This window comes from Dendrobates tinctorius, unplaced genomic scaffold (assembly GCF_039654945.1).
Source record: "Dendrobates tinctorius isolate UK_male_01 unplaced genomic scaffold, ASM3965494v1 ptg000060l, whole genome shotgun sequence".
Taxonomy (NCBI): Eukaryota; Metazoa; Chordata; class Amphibia; order Anura; family Dendrobatidae; genus Dendrobates; species Dendrobates tinctorius.
In genome coordinates this window covers 74869997-74893941 of record NW_027361728.1, presented here as the reverse complement: position 1 = coordinate 74893941, position 23945 = coordinate 74869997, and the positions used below count along the sequence as shown (strand labels likewise).

At 42.0% G+C, this 23945-nt stretch overlaps 2 protein-coding genes across 3 annotated transcripts in view; one reads left to right on the top strand and one right to left on the bottom strand.

Annotated features, from left to right (window-relative positions):
• The window catches only part of MED12L (mediator complex subunit 12L), a 1194146-nt gene that overhangs the window by 190015 nt on the left and 980186 nt on the right, over window positions 1-23945 (top strand).
• GPR171 (G protein-coupled receptor 171) lies at window positions 459-22531 on the bottom strand. Of its 2 annotated transcripts, none has more exons than XM_073579058.1 (2): window positions 22301-22531; window positions 459-2701 (listed from the first exon to the last, which is right to left on the bottom strand). In XM_073579058.1, the coding sequence occupies exon 2, from the start codon at window positions 2684-2686 to the stop codon at window positions 1679-1681; it is 1008 nt and encodes a 335-aa protein (XP_073435159.1). In that variant the 5' UTR covers window positions 2687-2701; window positions 22301-22531; the 3' UTR covers window positions 459-1678. The 2 variants fall into 2 exon arrangements, with proteins under 2 accessions (XP_073435159.1, XP_073435158.1); XM_073579057.1 differs by lacking the exon at window positions 22301-22531 and adding an exon at window positions 5802-6231.

Sequence of the window (23945 nt, the reverse complement as noted above, 5' to 3'; positions counted from 1 at the left end):
TAACTAAGAGCCGCGCGGCTCTTGGATACCCGCTGTTTACCCTAGATACCAACACACACTGGTATCTAGGGTAAACAGCGGGTATCCAAAAGCCACGCGGCTCTTAGTTACCCGATGTTTACGTTGGAAACCAGCTTGCTCGCTGGTCCTGATCGCTGCAGTGGGTGTCTAACGATGTCCTAGCGTTTTCATCCATGTCGGATCATTGGTGGGATCACTGGGACATCGTTATGTGTAACGGGGCCTTAACAGTAGTTAAGTGATGTATGCTTGTGCAGACTATTAAATGATCGCCAATCAGTAAATATATACTGGTCTGTGGTTGTTTAATGCCACAAGTCGGTTAATGTAAATGCACCTTTACTTCTGTTTCACCATTGAAAATACAAACATACTCAAGTGAATTGAGCGCATATGTGCACAGGGGAAATGGGAGACATAGTTTTTAGACAAACAAATTAATATTCGACTGTTTATTGGTGTAATATATGGTTTCATTTCATCCGAGTGCTTTGTACTACAGTACACCAAACCAACCAGACTTTCTTTTTCGTAGTCATAGCTTGTGCTTGTGAACTTGGATTTCATCCGTCCAATTAGTTATTGTCTTATCTTTATTTTTGTATGCAATACACTCTTTAAAGGGAACCTGTCAGGCGATTTGTGCTGCCCAAAGAGTGGGCAGCATGAGTCTCAACCTAGCTGATTGCAAAAAGATATGATCCTCTGAAATGCTCTGGAATCTCAGAGAAAATTTATGGCTGGGAACCATATCCAAAGACTGACTATTCCCTGTGCCACTGCAGTGGCACTGTGAACAGCCAGTCAAGGGAGAGCAGGACAAGTCTTGTCTCCAGTTATTATCCCAAGTTGGATCTTCAAAGTAAATTTTCTCTGAAACGCTGAGAATGTTATATCTGTCTGCAATTGGTCAGCCAGGCTGCGATTCAGGCTGATTGAGGTTTGGGCAGCATGAATGGCCTGACAGGTTCCCTTTAGTTTACAATCATTCTTATTGGAACAAACCAGGATCGTGTCATTGTGAGATTAAACGTGCTCTCCTATGGTCTGAGTCTGCACATTTATTGTGTGTAAGTGTAATGCTCTGACTGACATATACCAAAAATGGAAACTGTCAAATTCAGGCGAACTGCGCTGCGAGAATGTAGAGCCTTGGGATTCCATATCGGTCTTTGTTAATATCAACGTATTTCTGCTCCAGATCGGCGCCTTTCTCAAGGCACTAGTCCGAATATCAAAACTCTTCATTCCCTCAGCGCAGCCCATTTAAATGTGTCAGCATCCATTTTTTCCATTATATATCTGGAAGAACCATTTCCTCCAACCACGGGGCAGCGGCGGCTTTCCACCCCTTTATAGGTGTTGTGCCTGCACCATCTACCAGCTAGCATTGCTTATACTTATCTTTTACTAGATGGTATTGCCCTATTTTGTGTGCCTTTCTGTCCCTTTCCAGTGGTCCGACACATGTCACACAAGCAAATACAAATGGCAGCACCGAGTGCCTGCAGAAATAATGCAAATAAACGATTCAAACTATTCATTTTATACTGTTATAAATAAACATATATTCGTAATTAACAATCATTAATAAAAAAAAATGTGACAGATCCTCCTTAAATCACAACCTCATAAGCTAATAGTGCAAAAGTTTGTTCTACACGGCTCTCTCGATAGCATTCTCTCCTCCAATCACAACTCTTTCCTGTCTCTTTAAAGAGAAAGTTTTGCTTATTTTAGACCGGAAGTTGTTCGAAAAGTGATAATACACAATAGGGTCGAAACAAAGATTTGATACCGAGAGTAAAAAGGTTGACTCCTTAGTGTAGAAGAGCACTTGTTTCAGGTGGCAGTCTGTGATCACATTATTTTGACTCAAGGTGTATGGGATCCGGACAATGTGGTAAGGAAGGAAACATATGATGTATCCTGCTGTCACAAGAAAGATCTTTACCAGCGCAGCTTTGATGTTGTTAGCTTCTTCACAGTCCTCATTGGTGTAAAGTTTCTTAATAGTGATGCAATTCGATATCAAAATGATTGCAGAACAGTTAAAAAATATGGCAATGCTGATGAAGTTGCTGAGGACGTGCCAGTCTCGGCCGATGACTGTTTTAAAGTCAATGCAGCCGACATTCTCGCGCTCTGGGATATCTTTTATGGGTATTATCATGTTTGGTAGCATTATGGACAGGACAAGAGCCCAGACTACTGCTGACAACATTCGTGCAAATCCTCGTTTCTGTATTTGGTACAGTTTTGAGCTCTGTATGGTCTGAAGACAGCGGTCCATGCTGACAAATCCCAAGAAAATAATAGAAATATACATGTTGATGTAAATGATGCAAGCGGATACCTGACAATGAAAGATCTTCAGCTTCCAAGATGCTTGCCCCATGTCCACGACTATTTTAAACGGTAAAGCCAATGTCAGCAGAAAATCAGCTATTAAAAGGTTAATGAGGTACACGCTCAAACATTTCTGGCTGTTGTCTTTCCATGTGAATGCCCACAATGCAAAGCAGCTTCCAAAAAATCCAACCAGAAATATGAACCAATAAAAATATGTGAATGGTTCCAAGTCTTTGTTCACTTCGCAAGTAAAAGAAGAGCTGTTGGTCGTGTCCGCCATTGTGAAATAATCCTTATTGTAAGGTGTTGTCATAGCCGGGAATAACAACTGAGGAACAGAAGCAAAAGAATAGATTGTTATCTTTCTACGTGAACTTATAACATTGTAAAATATGTTCCAAGTGCCCAGAATCTGTCCTGGAAAGCTTGATGTGTGGATGAGATTGTATGTGAACACTTTCATTTTATGATTGATAAGTAGATTATAGATTTGGTATTTTGGATAAGTTATTATTATTATTATTTATTTATATAGCGCCATTAATTCCTTGGTGCTGTACATGGGAAGGGGGTTACATACAAAGTTAAACACTGCATCCTATTCCATTATTTTATGATCAAATTCATTCTTGCATTTGTGTCGAGACCTGTCACTCCAGGGATACAGGTGGGTATATGCGTCTGTGGACCCGTTTATCCGACTAGTCTCTTGTACGGCTCAGGCCCTGGATGATATTAAAGTATGTTATTCGCTGAAACATTGTAGCATTTCAGAATCAAACATATCTAGCTAAAACCAAGAGGGGAACAATAAGAGCAATAGAGTCTTATCCGATGATCAAATTTATATAGGCAAGGGGTAAACTGCTCACTGTTTGGGGTTGTGTAACCCACAACCAAGGAATGAAGGATTGACAGCTGCGGTAGTACCCTCCGGACGGGAGATCCCACCTTATAGAGCAAGTAGTGGGGAGGATAGGAGTAGTAATATGTGTTGCAGATATAATTAAAAAAATCCAATTGATCTGTGCCTCTGTGTGTATAGTGCCAGACAATATGTTTCCAACATTTTTAAATATTTTGAAATAAAGCTATTTTTTAACTACCCCCGCCTACCGCTGGATCCCTCCCTACCTTTTTCATTATAGTATAACATTGGACCAAGTGCTGTCCGATACAATATCACATAGCTCTTTGCTGTGTTATACGGCATTCTGAGCAAGCCCTCTAACTCATCCTTTAGTCATCAACAATAAAAATAGTAAATATTAAAATTTACAGAGTTGTAAATTGTCTCAGACCCAGCAATTCTAAGAGAGAAATAATGTAGATACTGTATACTGTAAATAACAATACCTGGCATTAATTTTATTACAGGTAACCAGACAGCTGATACATTCTGCACAATCCATCAGACACTGACTGTAATGTTTATGCCAGGTATGTTTGATTCTGAAACACTGAGGCATTGCAGAGAAGAGTATAGATTAAAAGCCGGCCAGAGTCTCAGTCGAACTGGAGACTAGTCGGACAGGTAGGCCCCGGGCAGCTTGTCTCCACCCACTGACAGTGACTGACAGGTCTCTCCTTGCATGTGTGTATAGGGAGAGACCTGTCAGTCACTGGCAGCAGGCGGGGAGAAGCCATCAGGGACCTGGATTTTAAATTATATTTTTCTTTGGAACAGCACAGCATTTCAAAGTTAGGATTCATACTTATCTATGTATAAATCAGCTGAATGCAATCCGATAAATATCAGATTGCTCTCTGATCAATGTTATTCACCAATTCAGTGTTCATCTGCAATTTTTTTTATCAGCTCGGATCGGACTGAGAAAATAATTGCAGTATGCTGCGAATGGCCGTGTATCTTGGGTGCGAGTTAACAATGCAAGTCAATGGGTGAGAGAAAAATATCGCTCGGCATTTGGAACATGCGTGTGCCGTCCGATTTTTACACACTTATCTCATAGGAAGCCCAACATTTTATCTACCAATTACAGTGAATTCCCAGCATGAACCATCAGAATAGATAGATTTCAGTGAGATATATAATTAGTGTATAGTTTACTCTACATGTATTTAAATAATAAGTATAAAATTAAATGGAAAAAAATGGTGTGGAGTTGGTCCCCCTTATTTTTAATAATAACTTACTAATGGTTCTCATGCTTTTTTCTGGGGGGTCCCGCCTTTTTAATAACCAGTAAAGGCTAAGTAGACAACTGTGAGCTGTTATTTACAATAACAGGATTTAGTCTTATAAACTAGAGGCATGGCCATAATGGCGCTGTGATACTGATTAATTTGATACCTGATGTAAAGGGATCTTCTCAGTGGTCGATGAATACTCACCTTATGAAGTTTTCATAAAATGATGTCTTGTGTACTTCAAGGTCTTCTTCTGGTTATTTTCCCACCCACCAACCTCCTCTGCTTATTGTACAATGACCTGCCTCCGTTTTAAAATTCAGCACTGCCGCCATCTTTATGTGGGCAATGCATGCGCAGTGTGAGTCAGAAACCTGTGTACAGGTGCGCAGTAAAATTAACACCGAGCCGAAATCCCAATCTGCTTCCGGCGACATTTTATTCAAGTCCTGCACACAGGACGCCGACTGACACTGCACACGCGCCAACCACAAAATGATGGCAAGGACACAGAATTGATCAGTGTCCTGCACAAGAAGCAGAGAAGGCTGGTGGGGAGGTGGAGATGCAGAAGAAGACCCTGTGCCCACATCTCGCCCTGAAGCACACAAAACATCATTTTATGCAAACTTGACAAGGTGAGTATTCATCAGCCACTGAGTGGATCCCTTTACATCAGGTATCATTTTAATCAACATCACAGTGCCATTATGCATTTAGTTTATAGAACTAAATCATGCTGAAACATTCTCTTTAATTACCTGGGAAGATTCATGATTATTGGCCCCTTCCCAGAATAATAACACCAGCCCCCCAGCTGACTGCTTTTCCTCAGCTGGTTATTAAAAATAAGGGGCATCCAATGCCGTTTTTTTTAAATTAATTATTTATTTAATAGGTTTAAGAAAAAGCTAAAACCCTTTGCCACATGAAAGGCAATAAAGGGGGTTAGTTTATTATATGTAAAGGTCTTTACATAGCTTCAGAAAATCTATCCAATTTAAACTATTTATATATCCTATTTATTCTATCTATCTATCTATCTATCTATCTATCTTATTCATTCTATCTATCTATCTATCTATCTATCTATCTATCTATCTATCTATCTATATCTGTATATAAGATTGTCTTATTTTTAGTAAACTAGCTTTAAATGACCTACAGTAATTCACTATGTACAAGCTGATGTTAAAATCGTACTGCATACGGATTGCATATGCATGTCAGAGGGATGTCATACATATACTACTAGATAAAAATCGCATTGTACTCACTTGACGCTGGTCCATCTTTTCAGGAACAACCTTGGAGCGATTTTATTTATGTAGATGAGTGCGAGCCCATAACCATGAAATCATGCAGCCAGTAGTATCTGCTATAAGCTACCAGTGGATTGAGAAGCATGTATCAGCTGTCAGGTTCCCTTCAATTAAATATCTGCAGTTGTGATCTTATTTTCAGTATGTGTTTCAAATAGCACAGATTCCTCCCCTTTTTCCTTTTGCTGTAAACATGTAGATTGCGGTCCTTGTGGTTTTACATCTATTGACGTAGATGAAACTAAATTTTAAAAAAATGATTTTCCATTTTTGATCTAGTGATTGTGAAAAAGAAACCCAGCTGTCAGTTCTGTAAAGTTTTACTCTCCTAGTTTTTGATTATAATGTTTTATTTTGCTATAAAGTTTAAGTTTAATAAATTTGTAGAGATTTTGTGTACTTCAGTAACGATTATCCCCGGACGAGATCTCATTGCCGAGATTTGAATCTCGTCCCCTGAGATCTCGGGACGAGATCTGAACCTGCGCATGCGCCGTCCCCGTCCCGGCGGCCATATTCCCGGTGTTCATGTTCCCGGAGGCCACCGCAACATGGCGGCGGCCAGAAAGGGATGTGCGGGGGCCTCCGGGCTGGGAGGAAATGCCGGCGGAGCCGCCGCCCCTGCACTGGAGCACAGAGAGCCACCACCCTCACCCCACAGAGCCCACCTGCCCCAGCCCAGCAGCCCCAGCCCCAGCACAGCTGCACCAGCCCCAGCACAGCTGCCCCAGCCCCAGCACAGCCCAGCTGCCCCAGCCCCAGCACAGTTCAGCTGCCCCAGCACAGCTGCCCCAGCCCCAGCACAGCACAGCAACCCCAGCCCAGCAGCCCCAGCCCGAGCCCAGCTGCCCCAGCCCGAGCACAGCTGCCCCAGCCCCAGCACAGCTGCCCCAGCCCCAGCACAGCTGCCCCAGCCCAGCTGCCCCAGCACAGCCCACCTGCCCCAGCACAGCCCAGCTGCCCCAGTACAGCCCAGCTGCCCCAGCACAGAGCTGCCACCGCACCACCCTGGAGCACTGAATGACCCCCGTGACGGATCCCTTCCCAGGTAAGCTGAATTCGGACTGTAAGACGGACCCCCATTTGACACATTATTATTTTTTTCCCTATTTTCCTTCTGAAAATTGGGGTGCATCTTATGGTCCGGTGCGTCTTATAGTCCGAAAAATACGGTAGTTCTTTATTACATATGTTGTAGATTGGAGGTCATCATGCTGGTTTACAATAAATTTGGAGCCAAACAGATTACTCCCTGATTGTACTGCATGATGGATAAGTAAACATTTGTGCCACGGTTCCACCCCTCAGTGTGTCTGGGATATAGCTACTGACAGCTCAGCTGTCCAGTCTTGTACAGGGGTGTGCTGAACTGTCAGCGTGTTGACTAAAAGTTCAGGGATCCAGTCTGAGACTATGAGGCACTGTCTCTCTGTCATGCTCGCCATGTCTGTGATGTCTGCCATGTCTGTTTTGCCTCATGACCCCTGGAGCGTTGTGCACGCGCATCTCATGTCTGCTATCCTGCATGTTCCCTAGAGCAGTGTGCACACTCACCTCATGACTGTTGAGCTGCGGGATGCCTGCGTTTCTGCTCTGCCTTCTGTGATCGTCTCGTCATGTCTAGAACCCCTGATCATGTGTCCTTCCTATGTTCCAGCAGAGGCTGGTTCTGCATTCATCTCTGCATGTCTGGAACTCTGATCATGTGACCTGCCTAGGTTTCAGCACTGGTTCTGCTATCATCTCTGCATGTCTGGTATTCTGATCATGTGACCTGCCTAGGTTTCAGCACTGGTTCTGCAATCATCCCTGCATGTCTGGAATCCTGATCATGTAACTGCTCCCTGTGATCCTGGAGGATCTGAACTGGAAGTTCTTCCCTGGTCCCGACCCGAAAGTGGAGGTGCTATGCCCTATATCAGACCGCCCCTTCCTATGCTCAGGGCCTGAGTATTGTGTTGCTTCCCTGCATGGCTGCTTGGTCTGCTGGGTTGCTCCCTCTATTCTGTGCCCTTGCACTTTGCTCAGTCGTGCGTCTCTGCACACGCTCCGTGCTCGTATTCCATCTCTTGTCTCGTGCTTTGACTCGTGTTGTCCTTCGTGCTTTGTTTGTCCTCGCTATGCTTCCTTGTTATGCTATGTTCTGTACCCTGTCCCTGACGTGTCTCTCTACACGTGCAGGCCTCCGCTCTGTACCTTGTCCCTGACGTGTCTCTCTACACGTGCAGGCCTCCATTCTGTACCCTGTCCCTGGCATGCCTCTCTACACGTGCAGGCCTCCGCTCTGTACTCTGTCTAGTCCCAAGGCTCTCCCTTGGCCCGACTTTGGGCTTCGGCCTATGCCTCGCTGCTAGACTCTGTCCCTGTCCCTGACGTGTCTCTCCACATGCGCAGGCCTCGTCTTGTACTTTGCCCCTTGCATGCCCTCTGCATGCGCAGGACTCTGCCTCTTACTCTATGCCTTGTCTCTGATGTTTCGTGCGCCCTTGCACTTTTCGTACTAGGCTTTGCCGTGCTGTTTCACATGCGTCTCTGTCCTGTACCTTTGCCTAGCCCTGCCTTGTGGCTCCGTGCCCTCTTGCACGCGCCTGGTCGCCCTGTGCCTGCCTGTTGTGCCTCAGCCGTGCCGCCTCTAGTCGTGCTCGCCTGTGTGCCTCAGCCGTGCCCGCCATCCAGTGCTATAGTGGTTACCGGCTGTGTGAGCCGCAGCTGTGCTGCATCTAAGTCGCGCCCGCCTGCTTATGCCACCGTCGGTACCGCCTGTCGTTGCCCCAGCCGTGGTTTCCGTGCTCCCTTGCACGCACGCTGGTTTTTGCACTGTGCCTTTTTGTGCTACTCTTGCACAAAGTCTTTTGCTTACTTTGCTCTGCTCTGAACCCTGTCTTGCCTGCCGGATTCCGTAACCTGCCGACCGCTGCCAGAGGTCTGGACCTAGATGACTGCGGCCTGATGTCCGGAGCTGATTTCCGCAGTCTGATTCCTGGACCCTGTCGGTCGATGCCAACACCCCGGATTCCTATGCCACCATAGCCTATCTTGGTCCCTGGCGTGTCCTCTGCATGCACAGGCCTCCATCCTATATCTCTCCCTGGCGTGTCTCTTCGCACGCGCAGGCCACCGTCCTTGTACCTGTCCCTGTCATGCCTCTTGGCATGCGCAGGCCTCCGTCCTGTGAACCTGACCCGGGCGTGTTCGTTGACATGAATCCTACTTCTAACTTTGTCTTGTCTCCTTGCATGGAACCCTGGTTTGCTTACCGGATGTCCAGAACCTGCCGATCACCTTCAGAGCTACACAACCTGATGTCCCGGTTGATCGTTGCCTGCTGTCCGGAGTCCGATGTCCTCGTGCCTCTGTCTACCATCTGCACATACCATGCTTTGGACCTCGGTGTGCTCTTGCACGCACCTTGCTCTATGTACTCTGTGTGTTCACGTTTTGCACCTGTTATACCCTGAAGTGTTCCTCATGCCTTGGACCTCGGCGTGCCCTTGCACGCATCTTGCTTTATGTACTTTTTGTGTTCACGTTTTTCAGCTGTTGTACCCAGAAGTGTTCCTTAATAAAGTTTCCTTGAACTAACGTCTTGTCTCGCCTTGTCTTGTTTCCCTGAGCCGGCCGTCTGGTCCAGCTGCTGTGGTGGCTCACCCACTTGGTCTTGCCCCTGACACTCCCTGTATAGGGGGTGGATTCTCACTAGGTCAGCTTGCCCTAGGTGGGTGGGTGCCACGGCCCAGAGGGCCCACTCATTCAAAAGGGAAACGACTCAGCGTAAGCTGATGCTCGTCACACTCTCTCCAGATGTTCATTATCCCAGGTGACTGCCAGGTTACTTAACTGGGCTGTTACTCCCAGACATACATCTCTCTGTGTCTTGGATTATGTTTGTAGATCTTTTGCTGCCTGACCTTGGACCTTGTTCTGACCTTTTGTCTGTTTAACCCCTTCAGCTCTGATCTGCTATCCTCCTGGTACTCTGACCTCAGAACGTTACCTGGCTACGCCTTTCTCTCTTCTTTCTGTTTATGATGTACCCTCCTGACTTCCGACCTTTGACTTAATAACTATCCTGACTCACGGCCTTGCAGTGAGAAGTTACTCAGCGTCACATTTGTCTTCATTTCTCAACATTGAGGACACCATTAACCCCTTAAGGGAGGATTGCACGTTAATGACCAGGCCAATTTTTACAATTCTGACCACTGTCCCTTTATGAGGTAATAACTCTGAAACGCTTCCATGGATCCCGGTGATTCTGACATTGTTTTCTCATGACATATTGTACTTCATGGTAGTGGTAAAATTTCATTCAAATAACTTGCATTTATTTGTGAAAAAAGCGGAAATTTGGCGAAAATTTTGAAAATTTTGCAATTTTCCACATTTGAATTTTTATGCCCTTAAATCACAGAGATACGGCACACAAAAAACTTGATAAGTAACATTTCCCACATGTTTCCTTTACATCAGCACAATTTTGGAACCAAAATTTTTTTTTGTTAGGAAGTTATAAGGGTTAAAAATTGACCAGCGATTTCTCATTTTTGCAACACCATTTTATTTTTACGGACCACATCACATTTGAAGCGACTTTGAGGGGTCTATATGATAGAAAATACCCAAAAGTGACACCATTCTAAAAACTGCACCCCTTAAGGTGCTCAAAACCACATTCAAGAAGTTTATTAACCCTTTAGGTGCGTCACAGGAATTTTTTCAATATTTAAAAAAAATGAACATTTAACTTTTTTTCACAAAAAAATACTTCAGGTTCAATTTTTTTTATTTTACCAAGGGTAACAGGAGAAATTGACTGCAAAAGTTATTGTGCAATTTGTCCTGAGTACGCTGATACCTGATATGTGGGGGGAACCACTGTTTCGGCGCATGGCAGACCTCAGCAAGGAAGGAAGCGCCGTTTGACTTTTTCAATGCAAAATTGGCTGGAATTCAGATCGGACGCCATTTCGCATTTGGAGAACCCCTGATGTACCTAAACAGTGGAAAACCCCCCAAGTAACCCATTTTGGAAACTAGACCCCCCAAGGAACTTATCTAGATATGTGGTGAGAACTTTGAAGCCACAAGGGCTTCACAGAAGTTTATAACGTACAGCGGTACAATTAAAAAATCATATTTTTTCCACAAAAATGATCTTTTCACCCCAATTTTTATTTTTCCAAGGGTATCAGGACCCTAAAAGTTATTGTGCAATTTGTCCTGAGTACGCTGATACCCCATATGTGGGTGTAAATGACTATTTGGGCGCATGGCAGAGCTTGGAAGGGAAGCAGCGCCATTTGACTTTTTGGCTGGAATTGAGATCGGACACCATGTCGCGATTGGAAAACCCTTGATGTACCAAAACAGTGGAAACCCCCCACAAATGACACCATTTTGGAAACTAGACCCCCCAAGGAACTTATCTAGATGTGTGATGAGAACTTTGAACCCCCAAGGGCTTCACAGAAGTTTATAACGTACAGCGGTACAATTAAAAAATCATATTTTTTCCACAAAAATGATCTTTTCACCCTCAATTCTTATTTTTCCAAGGGTAACAGGACCCTAAAAGATATTGTGCAATTTGTCCTGAGTACGCTGATACCCCATATGTGGGGGTAAACCACTATTTGGGCGCATGGCAGAGCTCGGAGGGGAAGCAGCGCCATTTAACGTTTTTGGCTGGAATTGAGATCGGACACCATGTCGCGTTTGGAAAGCCCCTGATGTACCAAAACAGTAGAAACCCCCCACAAATGACACCATTTTGGAAACTAGACCCCCCAAGGAACTTATCTAGATGTGTGGTGAGCACTTTGAACTCCCCAGTGCTTCACAGAAGTTTATAACGCCCGGGCGTGAAAATAAAAAAATCGTATTTTTTCCACAAACATGATCTTTTAGTCACCAATTTTTTCATTTTCCCAAGGGTACAAGGAGAAATTGGACCCCAAAAGTTGTTGTCCAATTTGTCCTGAGTACGCTGATACCTCATATGTGGGAGAAAACTACTGTATGGGCACACGTCGGGGCTCGGAAGGGAAGTAGTGACGTTTTGGAATGCAGACTTTGATGGAATGGTCTGCGGGTGTCATGTTGCTTTTGGAGAGCCCCTGATGTACCTAAACAGTGGAAACCCCCCACAAGTGACCCCATTTTGGAAACTAGACCCCCTAAGGAACTTACCTAGATGTGTGGTGAGCACTTTGTACCCCCCAGTGCTTCACAGAAGTTTATAACGACCGGACGTGAAAATAAAAATATCGTATTTTTTCAACAAACATCATCTTTTAGTCCCCATTTTTTTTTATTTTCCCAAGGGTAACAGGAGAAATTGGACCCCAAAAGTTGTTGTCCAATTTGTACTGAGTACGCTGACACCCCATATGTGGGAGAAAACTACTGTATGGGCACACGTCGGGGCTCAGAAGGGAAGTAGTGACATTTTGGAATGCAGACTTTGATGGAATGGTCTGCGGGTGTCATGTTGCCTTTGGAGAGCCCCTAATGTACCTAAACAGTGGAAACCCCCCACAAATGACCCCATTTTGGAAACTAGACCCCCTAAGGAACTTATCTAGATGTGTGGTGAGCACTTTGAACCCCCAAGGGCTTCACAGAAGTTTTTAATGCTCAGGCATGAAAATAAAAAATCGTATTTTTTCCACAAACATGATCAATTAGTCTCCAATTTTTTTATTTTCCCAAGGGTAACAGGAGAAATTGGACCCCAAAAGTTGTTGTCCAATTTGTCCTGAGTACGCTGATACCTCATATGTGGGAAAAAACTACTGTATGGGCACACGTCGGGGCACGGAAGGAAAGTAGTGATGTTTTGGAATGCAGACTTTGATGGATTGGTCTGCGGGTGTCATGTGCGTTTGGAGAGCCCCTGATGTACCTAAACTATTGAAACTCCCCACAAGTGACCCCATTTTGGAAACTAGACCCCCCACGGAACTTATCTAGATGTGTGGTGAGCACTTTGAACCCCCAAGTGCTTCACAGAAGTTTATAACGCCTGGGCGTGAAAATAAGAAAATCATTTTTTTCCACAAAAATGATGTTTTTGCCCCCAATTTTTTATTTTCCTAAGGGTAACAGGAGAAATTGGACCCCAAAAGTTGTTTTGCAATTTGTCCTGAGTATGCTGATACCCTATATGTGGGGGTAAAACACTGTTTGGGTGCATGGCAGAGCTTGGAAGGGAAGGAGCACCATTTGACTTTTTCAACGCAGAATTGGCAGGAATTCAGATCAGACGCCATGTTGCATTTGGAGAGCACCTGATGTGCCCAAACAGTGGAAACCCACCAATTATAACTTCAACCCCATCACACCCATAACCCTAATATGAGCCCTAACCCTAGCCCTAACCCTAGCCTTAACCCTAGCCTTAACCCTAGCCCTCACCCTAACCCTAATGGGAAAATGGAAATAAATACATTTTTTTATTTTATAATTTTTACCTAACTAAGGGGGTGATAACGGGGGATTTGATTTACTATTTATGGCGGTTTTTATGTTTGGCGGCTGTCGCACGCTAAAAGACGCTTTTTATTGTAAAAATAGTTTTTGCATCACCACATATTGAGAGCTATAATTTTTCCGTATTTTGACCCACCGAGTCATTTGAGGTTTTATTCTTTGCGGGACGAGTTGACGTTTTTATTGATACCATTTTCGGGCACGTGACATTTTTTGATTGCTTTTTATTCCAATTTTTGGGACGCAGAATGAACAAAAACCAGCGTTTCATGAATTTCTTTTGGGGGGGTGCGTTTACACCGTTCCACGTGCGGTAACATTGATAAAGCAGTTTTATTCTTCGGGTCAGTACGGTTACAGCGATACCTCATGTAGGTTTTTTTTATGTTTTGTCGGTTTTTTGCAATCTAAACAATTTTATATAAAAAATAATTATTTTTGCATCGCTTTATTCTGCGAGCTATAACTTTTTTATTTTTTTGAGTATGACACTCTATTGCAGCTCGTTTTTTGCGGGACAAGATGACGTTTTCAGCGGTAGCATGGATATTTATATGCGTCTTTTTGATCGCGCATTATTGCACTTTTTGTTCGGTGGTATGATAATAAATCATTATTTTTTGCTTTGTTTTTTATTTTTATTTTTTAAGGGGTTCGCTAAAGGGGTTAACTAATGGGACAGTTTTATAGGGTGGGTCGCTACGGACGCGGCAATACCAAATATGTGTACTTTTATTGTTTTTTTTTTTATTTTCAAAAAATGAATTTATTGGGGAATATTTTTTTTTTTTTTTACTAATTTATTTAGCGATTTTTTAAAAATTATTTTTACACTTTTTTTTTTTTTTTACTTTATTACATAGTCCCAGGTGGGACATCAGTGTCCTGTGACAGATCGCTGATCTGTCACATCACAGATCACTGTGACAGATCAGCGATCTGTCACAGGCAGTTCTGCAGACTTCCTCATGTCTGCGCTTTGCAGGCAGTGAGGAAGTCAGCTCCATACAGGCCCCCGAAGGCCCCCGTTGCCATCTTGGATCCGGGAGCCTGTAGGGAAAGAGCCCCCCGCAGCAGCGCTGCACATTGCGCTGCCGTGGGGGGCTCAGGGAAGCACAGAGGGAGCCCCCTCCCTGCCGATGCTTCCCTTTAACCCCCGATACACCGCTATAGTGTTTGATCGTGGTGTACAAGGGGTTAACGTGTCGGGGGCGGTCCGTTACCGCCCCTGACACATTGTGCCGGGTGTCAGCTGATTATCACACGTGGGCGCCGCTGATCGCATTAGAAGTACTATCCCGTCCTTGGGAATTAAGTCCCAGGGCACATGGACGGGATAGTACGTCTAATGGCAGAAAGAGGTTAATCTTAACCAAATCCCTAACTCCATTTGCTGAAATGCAGCTCCAAACTGCGGCAAAGAACCTCCACCATGCTTATCTGTTGCCTGCAGACACTCGTTAATGTACCGCTCTCCTGCCCTTCATAGAATACATTTGACCAGTTGAGTTGTTTGACCTTATTTCCACTTCAAAGGCATGTCTTTTTGGCTGCATTTCTTTCATGAAGACCACTTTTGGCCAGACTTATCAGAACAGTTTTTGGGTATAGCTGGATCCCCCCAGCTGTTTTTGTTTCAGTTAAAGATTATATTTCAACGACATATGAATATGATGATCGTTATCACCAGTTTTGCATAATTGATTACTCATACACCTGACTATAGTCCTGAGTTTGTACCTAAAAGAAATTATTCTGTTTTGAAGGCGAAAGATGGTCACACCCAATGGTGATTTGATCAAGATTTCCTTTTTGTTCTTTCATGCACTTTGCGTTTCGTTGATTGATAAAAATAAATTATCAATATTTATATATTTTATTTTCAAATATTTTTTATTGAAATTTCGATTATTAATAATAGGAAAGAAGGGGAAGGGATAAGGGAGGTAGGAAAGGGGAAAATTTATACAAATTAGAGAACCCATTGACATGAATTAATTGTAGCAAAAATGTGTAAGTGTAAAATACAAAAAATAAAGAGTATATAGAAATCTCTTACAATTATGTAATAATAACACAGTACACAGCAAAATAATAGTCTATCTAACTATACAAAGTCAAACTAAAACTAACTAATAAGTTACCAGACCCAGAATAAAACAAAAATAAAAAACAGACATTTCTGGTTTAAAGTCCCATATATTTAGCGTTCCATTTGTCCCATTTTTTATTGTATTTACTCAGCAAATCATTGTTTTATAGCAAATCTATATTCCAGCTGACTATGTTGTCGAAGGGCATCCAAAATAATAGCGAAATTAGGGACGTCCTCCTTTTTCCACCAGGAAGCCAAAAGGTTTTTAATAACTGATATTTATATATTTTAAAGGATTCTTTCTTTGCAGCATTTTTTCCACAGCTGCTTAAACATGTTGCATAGTTGTATATGTGTGTAAATATATATATATATATATATATAGTACAGACCAAAAGTTTGGACGCGCCTTCTCATTCAATGAGTTTTCTTTATTTTCATGCCTATGAAAATTGTGTATTCACTATGAAGGCATTAAAACTATGAATTAACACATGTGGAATTATATAATTAACAAAAACAAGTGTGAAACAACTGAAAATATGTCTTATATTCTAGGTTCTTCAAAGTAGCCACCTTTTGCTTTGATTACTGCTTTGCACACTCTTGGCATTCTCTTGATGAGCTTCAAGAGGTAGTCACCGAAAATGGTTTTCACTTCACAGGTGTGCCCTGTCAGGTTTAATAAGTGGGATTTCTTGCCTTATAAATGGGGTTGGGACCATCAGTTGTGTTGTGCAGAAGTCTGGTGGATACACAGCTGATAATCCTACTGAATAGAATTTGTATTATGGCAAGAAAAAAGCAGCTATGTAAAGAAAAACGAGTGGCCATCATTACCCAGGAAAGGAAGACCAAGAGTCACCTCTGCTGCGGAGGATAAGTTCATCCGAGTCACCAGCCTCAGAAATCGCAGGTTAACAGCAGCTCAGATTAGAGCCCAGGTCAATGCCACACAGAGTTCTAGCAGCAGACACATCTCTACAACAACTGTTAAGAGGAGACTTTGTGCAGCAGGCCTTCATGGTAAAATAGCTGCTAGGAAACCACTGCTAAGGACAGGCAACAAGCAGAAGAGACTTGTTTGGGCTAAAGAACACAAGGAATGGACATTAGATCAGTGGAAATCTGTGCTTTGGTCTGATGAATCCAAATTTGAGATCATTGGTTCCAACCACCGTGTCTTTGTGCGACACAGAAAAGGTGAACGGATGGACTCTACATGCCTGGTTCCCACCGTGAGTCTAAATTTGAGATCTTTGGTTGCAAACACCGTGTCTTTGTGTGACGCAGAAAAGGTGAACGGATGGACTCTACATGCCTGGTTCCCACCGTGAAGCATGGAGGAGGAGGTGTGGAATGTGGGGTGCTTTGCTGGTGACACTGTTGGGGATTTATTCAAAATTGAAGGCATACTGATCCAGCATGGCTACCACAGCATCTTGCAGCGGCATGCTATTCCATCCGGTTTGCGTTTAGTTGGATCATCATTTATTTTTCAACAGGACAATGACCCCAAACACACCTCCAGGCTGTATAAGGGCTATTTGACCAAGAAGGAGAGTGATGGGGTGCTACGCCAGATGACCTGGCCTCCACAGTCACCAGACCTGAACCCAATCGAGATGGTTTGGGGTGAGCTGGACTGCAGAGTGAAGGTAAAAGGGCCAACAAGTGCTAAGCATCTCTGGGAGCTCCTTCAAGACTGTTGGAAGACCGTTTCCGGAGACTACCTCTTGAAGCTCATCAAGAGAATGCCGAGAGTGTGCAAAGCAGTAATCAAAGCAAAAGGTGGCTACTTTGAAGAACCTAGAATATAAGACATATTTTCAGTTGTTTCACACTTTCTTGTTAATTATATAATTCCAGATGTGTTAATTCATAGCTTTGATGCCTTCAGAGTGAATCTACAGTTTCCATAGTCATGAAAATAAAGAAAACTCTTTGAATGAGAAGGTGTGTCCAAACTTTTAGTCTGTACTGTATGTATATATATATATATATATATATATATATAATATGCATATACAGGGTGGGCCATGTATATGGATACACTTAAATAAATGGGAATGGTTGGTGATATCAACTTCCTGTTTGTGTCACATTAATATATAGGAGGGGGAAAATTTTTCAAGATGGGTAGTGACCATGGCGGCCATTTTGAAGTCAGCCATTTTGGATCCAACTTTATAAATGGCCCTGTATATATATATATATATATATATATATATATATATATATATATACAGGGCCATTTATAAAGTTGGATCAGAATGTCCGACTTCAGTAATACACATGCTACTGTATGTACAGTATATACTGTATATATACTGTACATACAGTAGCATGTAAAAGTTTGGAACGCACCTGTTAAAAATTACGGTTATTGTGAACAGTCAAGCAAGTTGAAGGTGCAATGAACACTAAAAGGCCTAAAGTTAGTTAAAGATTACACACATATATATTTTCATCTTTTACATTTTAAAAAATACAAAAAGGAAAATGGACCGATGCAAAAGTTTGGCAACCCTGCATGGTTAATACCTAGTAGCACCCCCTTTTGAAAGTATCACAGTTTGCAAATGCTTTTTGTAACCAGCAAAGAGTCTTTCAATTATTGTTTGAGGTATTCATCCATTTTAATTTGGAAAATTCTTCTAGATCTGTGAGATTCCTGAGTTGTCTTGCATGCGCTTTTCTTCAGCTGGTTATTAAAAACTCACACTCACTCTCACTCACACATACTCAGCAGGCGCATTGAATCATTTGGTGATCCTGGCGGCTGATGCATGACGTGTTTACAGGCAGAGAAAGCCGGTCACATTAAAGGGGGCTTTCCCATGAACGAAAGTTCATTTTAAAAATTGCCTGTGTCTGACCGTGTACAGAGCATACCACATCTCCTGGGCAGGGGAGGAAGCAAAAGACAATTCTGACATTACAGCAGGGGATCACAGAGGATTAATTTTGTGAGGTAAAATATTTCACTGACTGTTTTTAAACAATATTTTACCTCACAAAATGTATCCTCTGCGATCTGCTGTAATGCCAGTATTGTCTTTTGCTTGCTCCCCTGCACAGGAGCTGTAGTATGTTCTGTAGCACAGGGGGGAGACAGCTCAAATGGGACAGCACATGAGGGGAGAACACAGCACAGGAAGGAGAGACACAACAGACAAGGGGGATAGCACATGGGGTAGACACTTCAAAGAAAAGAGCACAGATGGGAGAAGTCAGCTCATGGAGAAAGAGAGAGTGGATAGGTGGGTGAGCACATGGGGGGAGAGATTCTTAACGCTGCAAAGCTTGCCCCCATCGTGACATTACCACCCTCCCGATGCTATCGCATCGGGCCTCCATCTAATATGTATATATACAGTTGTGGCCAAAAGTATTGACACCCCTGCAATTCTGTCAGATAATACTCAGTTTCGTCCTGAAAATGATTGCAAACACAAATTCTTTGGTATTATTATCTTCATTTAATGTCTTAAGTGAAAAAACACAAAAGAGAATGAAGCAAAAAGCAAAACATTGATCATTTCACACAAAACTCCAAAAATGGGCCAGACAAAAGTATTGGCACCCTCAGCCTAATACTTGGTTGCACAACCTTTAGCCAAAATAACTGCGACCAACCGCTTCCAGTAACCATCAATGAGTTTCTTACAATGCTCTGCTGGAATTTTAGACCATTCTTCTTTGGCAAACTGCTCCAGGTCCCTGATATTTGAAGGGTGACTTCTCCAAACTGCCATTTTTAGATCTCTCCACAGGTGTTCTATGGGATTCAGGTCTGGACTCATTGCTGGCCACCTTAGAAGTCTCCAATGCTTTCTCTCAAATCATTTTCTAGTGCTTTTTGAAGTGTGTTTTGGGTCATTGTCCTGCTGGAAGACCCATGACCTCTGAGGGAAACCCAGCTTTCTCACACTGGGCCCTACATTATGCTGCAAAATTTGTTGGTAGTCTTCAGACTTCATAATGCCATGCACACGGTCAAGCAGTCCAGTGCAAGAGGCAGCAAAGCAACCCCAAAACATCAGGGAACCTCTGCCATGTTTGACTGTAGGGACCATGTTCTTTTCTTTGAATGCCTCTCTTTTTCTCCTGTAAACTCTATGTTGATGCCTTTGCCCAAAAAGCTCTATTTTTGTCTCATCTGACCAGAGAACATTCATCCAAAACGTTTTAGGCTTTTTCAGGTAAGTTTTGGCAAACTCCAGCCTGGCTTTTTTATGTCTCGGGGTAAGAAGTGGGGTCTTCCTGGGTCTCCTACCATACAGTCCCTTTTCATTCAGATGCCGACGGATAGTTCGGGTTGACACTGTTGTGCCCTCGGACTGCAGGGCAGCTTGAACTTGTTTGGATGTTAGTTGAGGTTCTTTATCCAACATCCGCACAATCTTGCGTTGAAATCTCTTGTCAATTTTTCTTTTCCGTCCACATGTAGGGAGGTTAGCCACAGTGCCATGGGCTTTAAACTTCTTGATGACACTGCGCACGGTAGACACAGGAACATTCAGGTCTTTGGAGATGGACTTGTAGCCTTGAGATTGCTCATGCTTCCTCACAATTTGGTTTCTCAAGTCCTCAGATAGTTCTTTGGTCTTCTTTCTTTTCTCCATGCTCAATGTGGTACACACAAGGACACAGGACAGAGGTTGAGTCAACTTTAATCCATGTCAACTGGCTGCAAGTGTGATTTAGTTATTGCCAACACCAAATTAGAGAAGCATCACATGATTTTTCGAACAGTGCCAATACTTTTGTCCACCCTCTTTTTTATGTTTGGTGTGGAATTATATCCAGTTTGGCTTTAGGACAATTCTTTTTGTGTTTTTTCATTTAAGACAAATTAAATGAAGATATAATAATGACAAAGAATTTTTGTTTGCAATCTGACAGAATTGCAGGGGTGTCAATACTTTTGGCCACAACTGTGTGTGTGTGTATATATATATATATATATATATATATATATATATTGCCTACAATACAATTATTATTACTTTAACTGATCAATTCAATTTCAACTTGCTTATTTGTTCACAATAACAATAATTTTGACCAGGGGTGCCCAATCTTTTACATACCACTGTGTGTATATAAATATATATATTCTCTTCCATATATGTCTGTAATGTGAACAGACACACATATGCACCATCATTAAAGGGTTCAGATAATCTGTCAGACATGCGCATGTGTTGGTGTGGTCTCAGGTATTGAGTCCCCATCATCAGAAGTATGTGTCAGATCTATATATTAGAGCCAGTACTGCTGCAAATGTTGCCCTCAGAGATAACTCTGATCCTGGCCATTCAACCACATTCTTCTCACCGTGACTCAATTGCAAAGTTCTGATGGTTTCCATTTCAGTCTGAGGCATAGAAAGGTCCCCAAGGTCTCACCATCTTAGTACACCAATTAGGCCTTAGACACAGGGCTTGATTGGATACCCATCAGTGTTACACCCACAAGCTTATCGTGCCGTAATAAAGAGGTGTCGCAATTTATTATATTAGTAATCAAGCTCAACATGGTCATGTCCACTAGTAGGGCCAATTTTTAAAAAAAATTGAATAAAAAGTGTCATATTAAAAAATGCTAAAAATCACAAAAACACCTTTCCCTGTTAGAAATGCTTGTGGCATTGTTCTCCTATGCATTGTATGGACCCCAGAACGGTTACATTCCAATACACAACTCAGCCCTTAAGAAGGAAACCCTCATGCTTCAACATGTATGTAAAAATTAAACAGTTATGGTATTTGGAACGCACAGATTAAAAGACAAGAGCAAATTGATATTTTGGGCTATATCAACACTGCCTAATTGTGAGACGATGTAAACTTGCATCTATCAATGGTTCAGGCAGTTTGACTGTATAGTCTAAGATTACAGCACATATTAGCTGGCTTACTTCAGAAAGTGTCTAAAACACATAAGAAATATGAAAGATTATTTTCTAGAGTAAATTGCTCCATTCATCTTGATAAATCTCCTTTTTTGTGCATGCAATAATATACTATAAGTTCCATTATAATGTAGGGATTTTTTTCTTGTGCTGTATGCTTGGATTGTGGAAAAAAGTGGTGATGAGAATATATTATACATATAAGATGTCCTGGCACTACTGGAAACGATCCCTAAGCCCACCAGAGATTCGGCTCTGAGCTCCCACCCAATATCAATACGCCAGTCCCCTTTTAATTCTGTTGTAAACTCTTTATTTAGCATTTCTTATATAGGACGTATCATCAGTTATATCCTACATGTTACTTGTGATCTCACCCTTGGAAAATACAGGAATAGAGAAAAATTATTTCAAAGTCATCATTAGATGAGGCTGCCATTTTCTGGCCCCTCGTGTCTCTGTTGTATTGGGGACCCATTATTGAGCCATAGCCTGGGCCCAACGGAGGACGCTGTAGCATGCTGGTGGCCAGTTCAAACCTATGTAAAATTAGAAATGTGGAGTATCTCGGCCCCGAAACCTGATGAATATGGGGGACCTAGTTAGAGAGATTTGCTAAGCTGAAATAAATCAATCCTTTTTTAAAGTTTAATTAAATTTTTTTTTATAAAACTGCTAGGTATAAATCCTCCAGGCAGGGAGAGAAATTACTATATATACTAGTTACCTGTTGGTAAATTATGTGTTTTAATAATCCTGAAACCTGAAAAAGGATAAATACTTTCGCAGTCCACAATCTATAGCATGTGTATGCATCCCGTATATACCGTATCATCTGTGAGTAGTAATTTAATTTTCTACAGTTCACATTTTGTTTTATCTGGCGGATACAAAGTATAATATATACTTATCTGAACAAAAGAAGAAAATAATATGATGTTACAGTACCTTGTTTCTCCAATGTCTTGTCTAAAGGTGGTGAGATATGAGATCCATTATGAGAACTTTACCGAATGGATAAGATCAGCCAGCTTGTACTATGGCGAGTAATATTACAGACAGGCTGTTAGGAAGTTTATCACAGCAGGAGGAACCAAAAAACTCTGCATCGGTAGGAAACCACATAAAAATACTGCTGCCGGAAACTAAACATACACGCATTAGCTGCAGACCATTTCAATAGCTTGCATAAAAACATCACTGTGCAGACATCATTTTTATACGGTCTTCTTCGTACCATAGCATTGTTTTCTTGGCAGTATTTCTTTTTTTTGTCATCTACATTTGGTCGTGATAGTTTTAGAAAGCCATAGTACAGTATAGAACATAGGAAAAGAAGGAAAAAAAACTGCACCAGTCTTAAAGCCGATACAGAATAAAAGGGAGAGATTTGTTCACTCTAAAGCTTAAAATTCGTGAACACAATCATTAAGAGAAAATATCAGAAAATTTAAGACCAAACAAGCTTATACCTTCCCCTGCTTTCTGGTTACTATCAGACCACAATTATACATTCAATCATAATAATGTGGTTTACATGTCAGCCTATAGTGCCCTAATAGGAGACAATTTCCATACAACCAGTCTAGCCGCCAACATAATGACAAAATATTACTTTAATCTGCTTCAGTAGAAGCACAATGCATAATAAGTAGGGCAATCCCTGGAGAGACTTGAACCTTGCATATAATATATGTATCAAAAGAGACATTTAAACCCAGGGGCTTTATCCAAATATACAGTGGGTATGGAAAGTATTCAGACCCCTTTAAATTTTTCACTCTTTGTTTCATTGCAGCCATTTGGTAAATTCAAAAAGTTCATTTTTTTTCTCAGTAATGTACACTCTGCACCCCATCTTAATAGAAAAAAACAGAAATGTAGAAAGTTTTGCAAATTTATTAAAAAGGAACTGAAATATCACGTGGTCATAAGTATTCAGACCCTTTGCTCAGACACTCCTTTCCTTGTGATCCTCCTTGAGATGGTTCTACTCCTTCATTGGAGTCTAGCCATATTTAATTAAACTGATAAGACTTAATTTGTAAAGGCACACACCTGTCTATATACGACGGCCTGGTGCCAACGTGCACAGGGTATATTTGAGTCGGAACCTGCCACCAGTACGACAGTCCCTTAAACAAACCTTGATTTTCATATATTACCATTGGAAGTCACAAACCTGCATAAATCACTCGCTTGAGTTTGGTGGAATGTGAGGAGTTTGGAGGAGTATAAAAGGCCAGGACTGGTTCCCAGAGGTTTAAGGGTTCAGATATTCCCTGCTTGGGAGGCGTCTGGTACATTTCGGAAGACCTGGGAAACGTCCTCTTGAAGTGTTCCACTATTTTAATGGATATGCTCATAGAACATGACCAAACTCTCTTAATCAAAATTAAAGAAAATCTTAAAATTTGTGAAAGTAAAATCAACAATTTTGATACTGAGACCTTGGTCAATCCTTTCTATCAAAAACTCAAAACTACTATAGATCAATTTGAAAAAGCTATCATCAATAGGAAAAAGAATACATTTCATAGAGATAAAATGGACTTTAATAAAGATCAGGCCTTTAAATGGACACACCATGGCA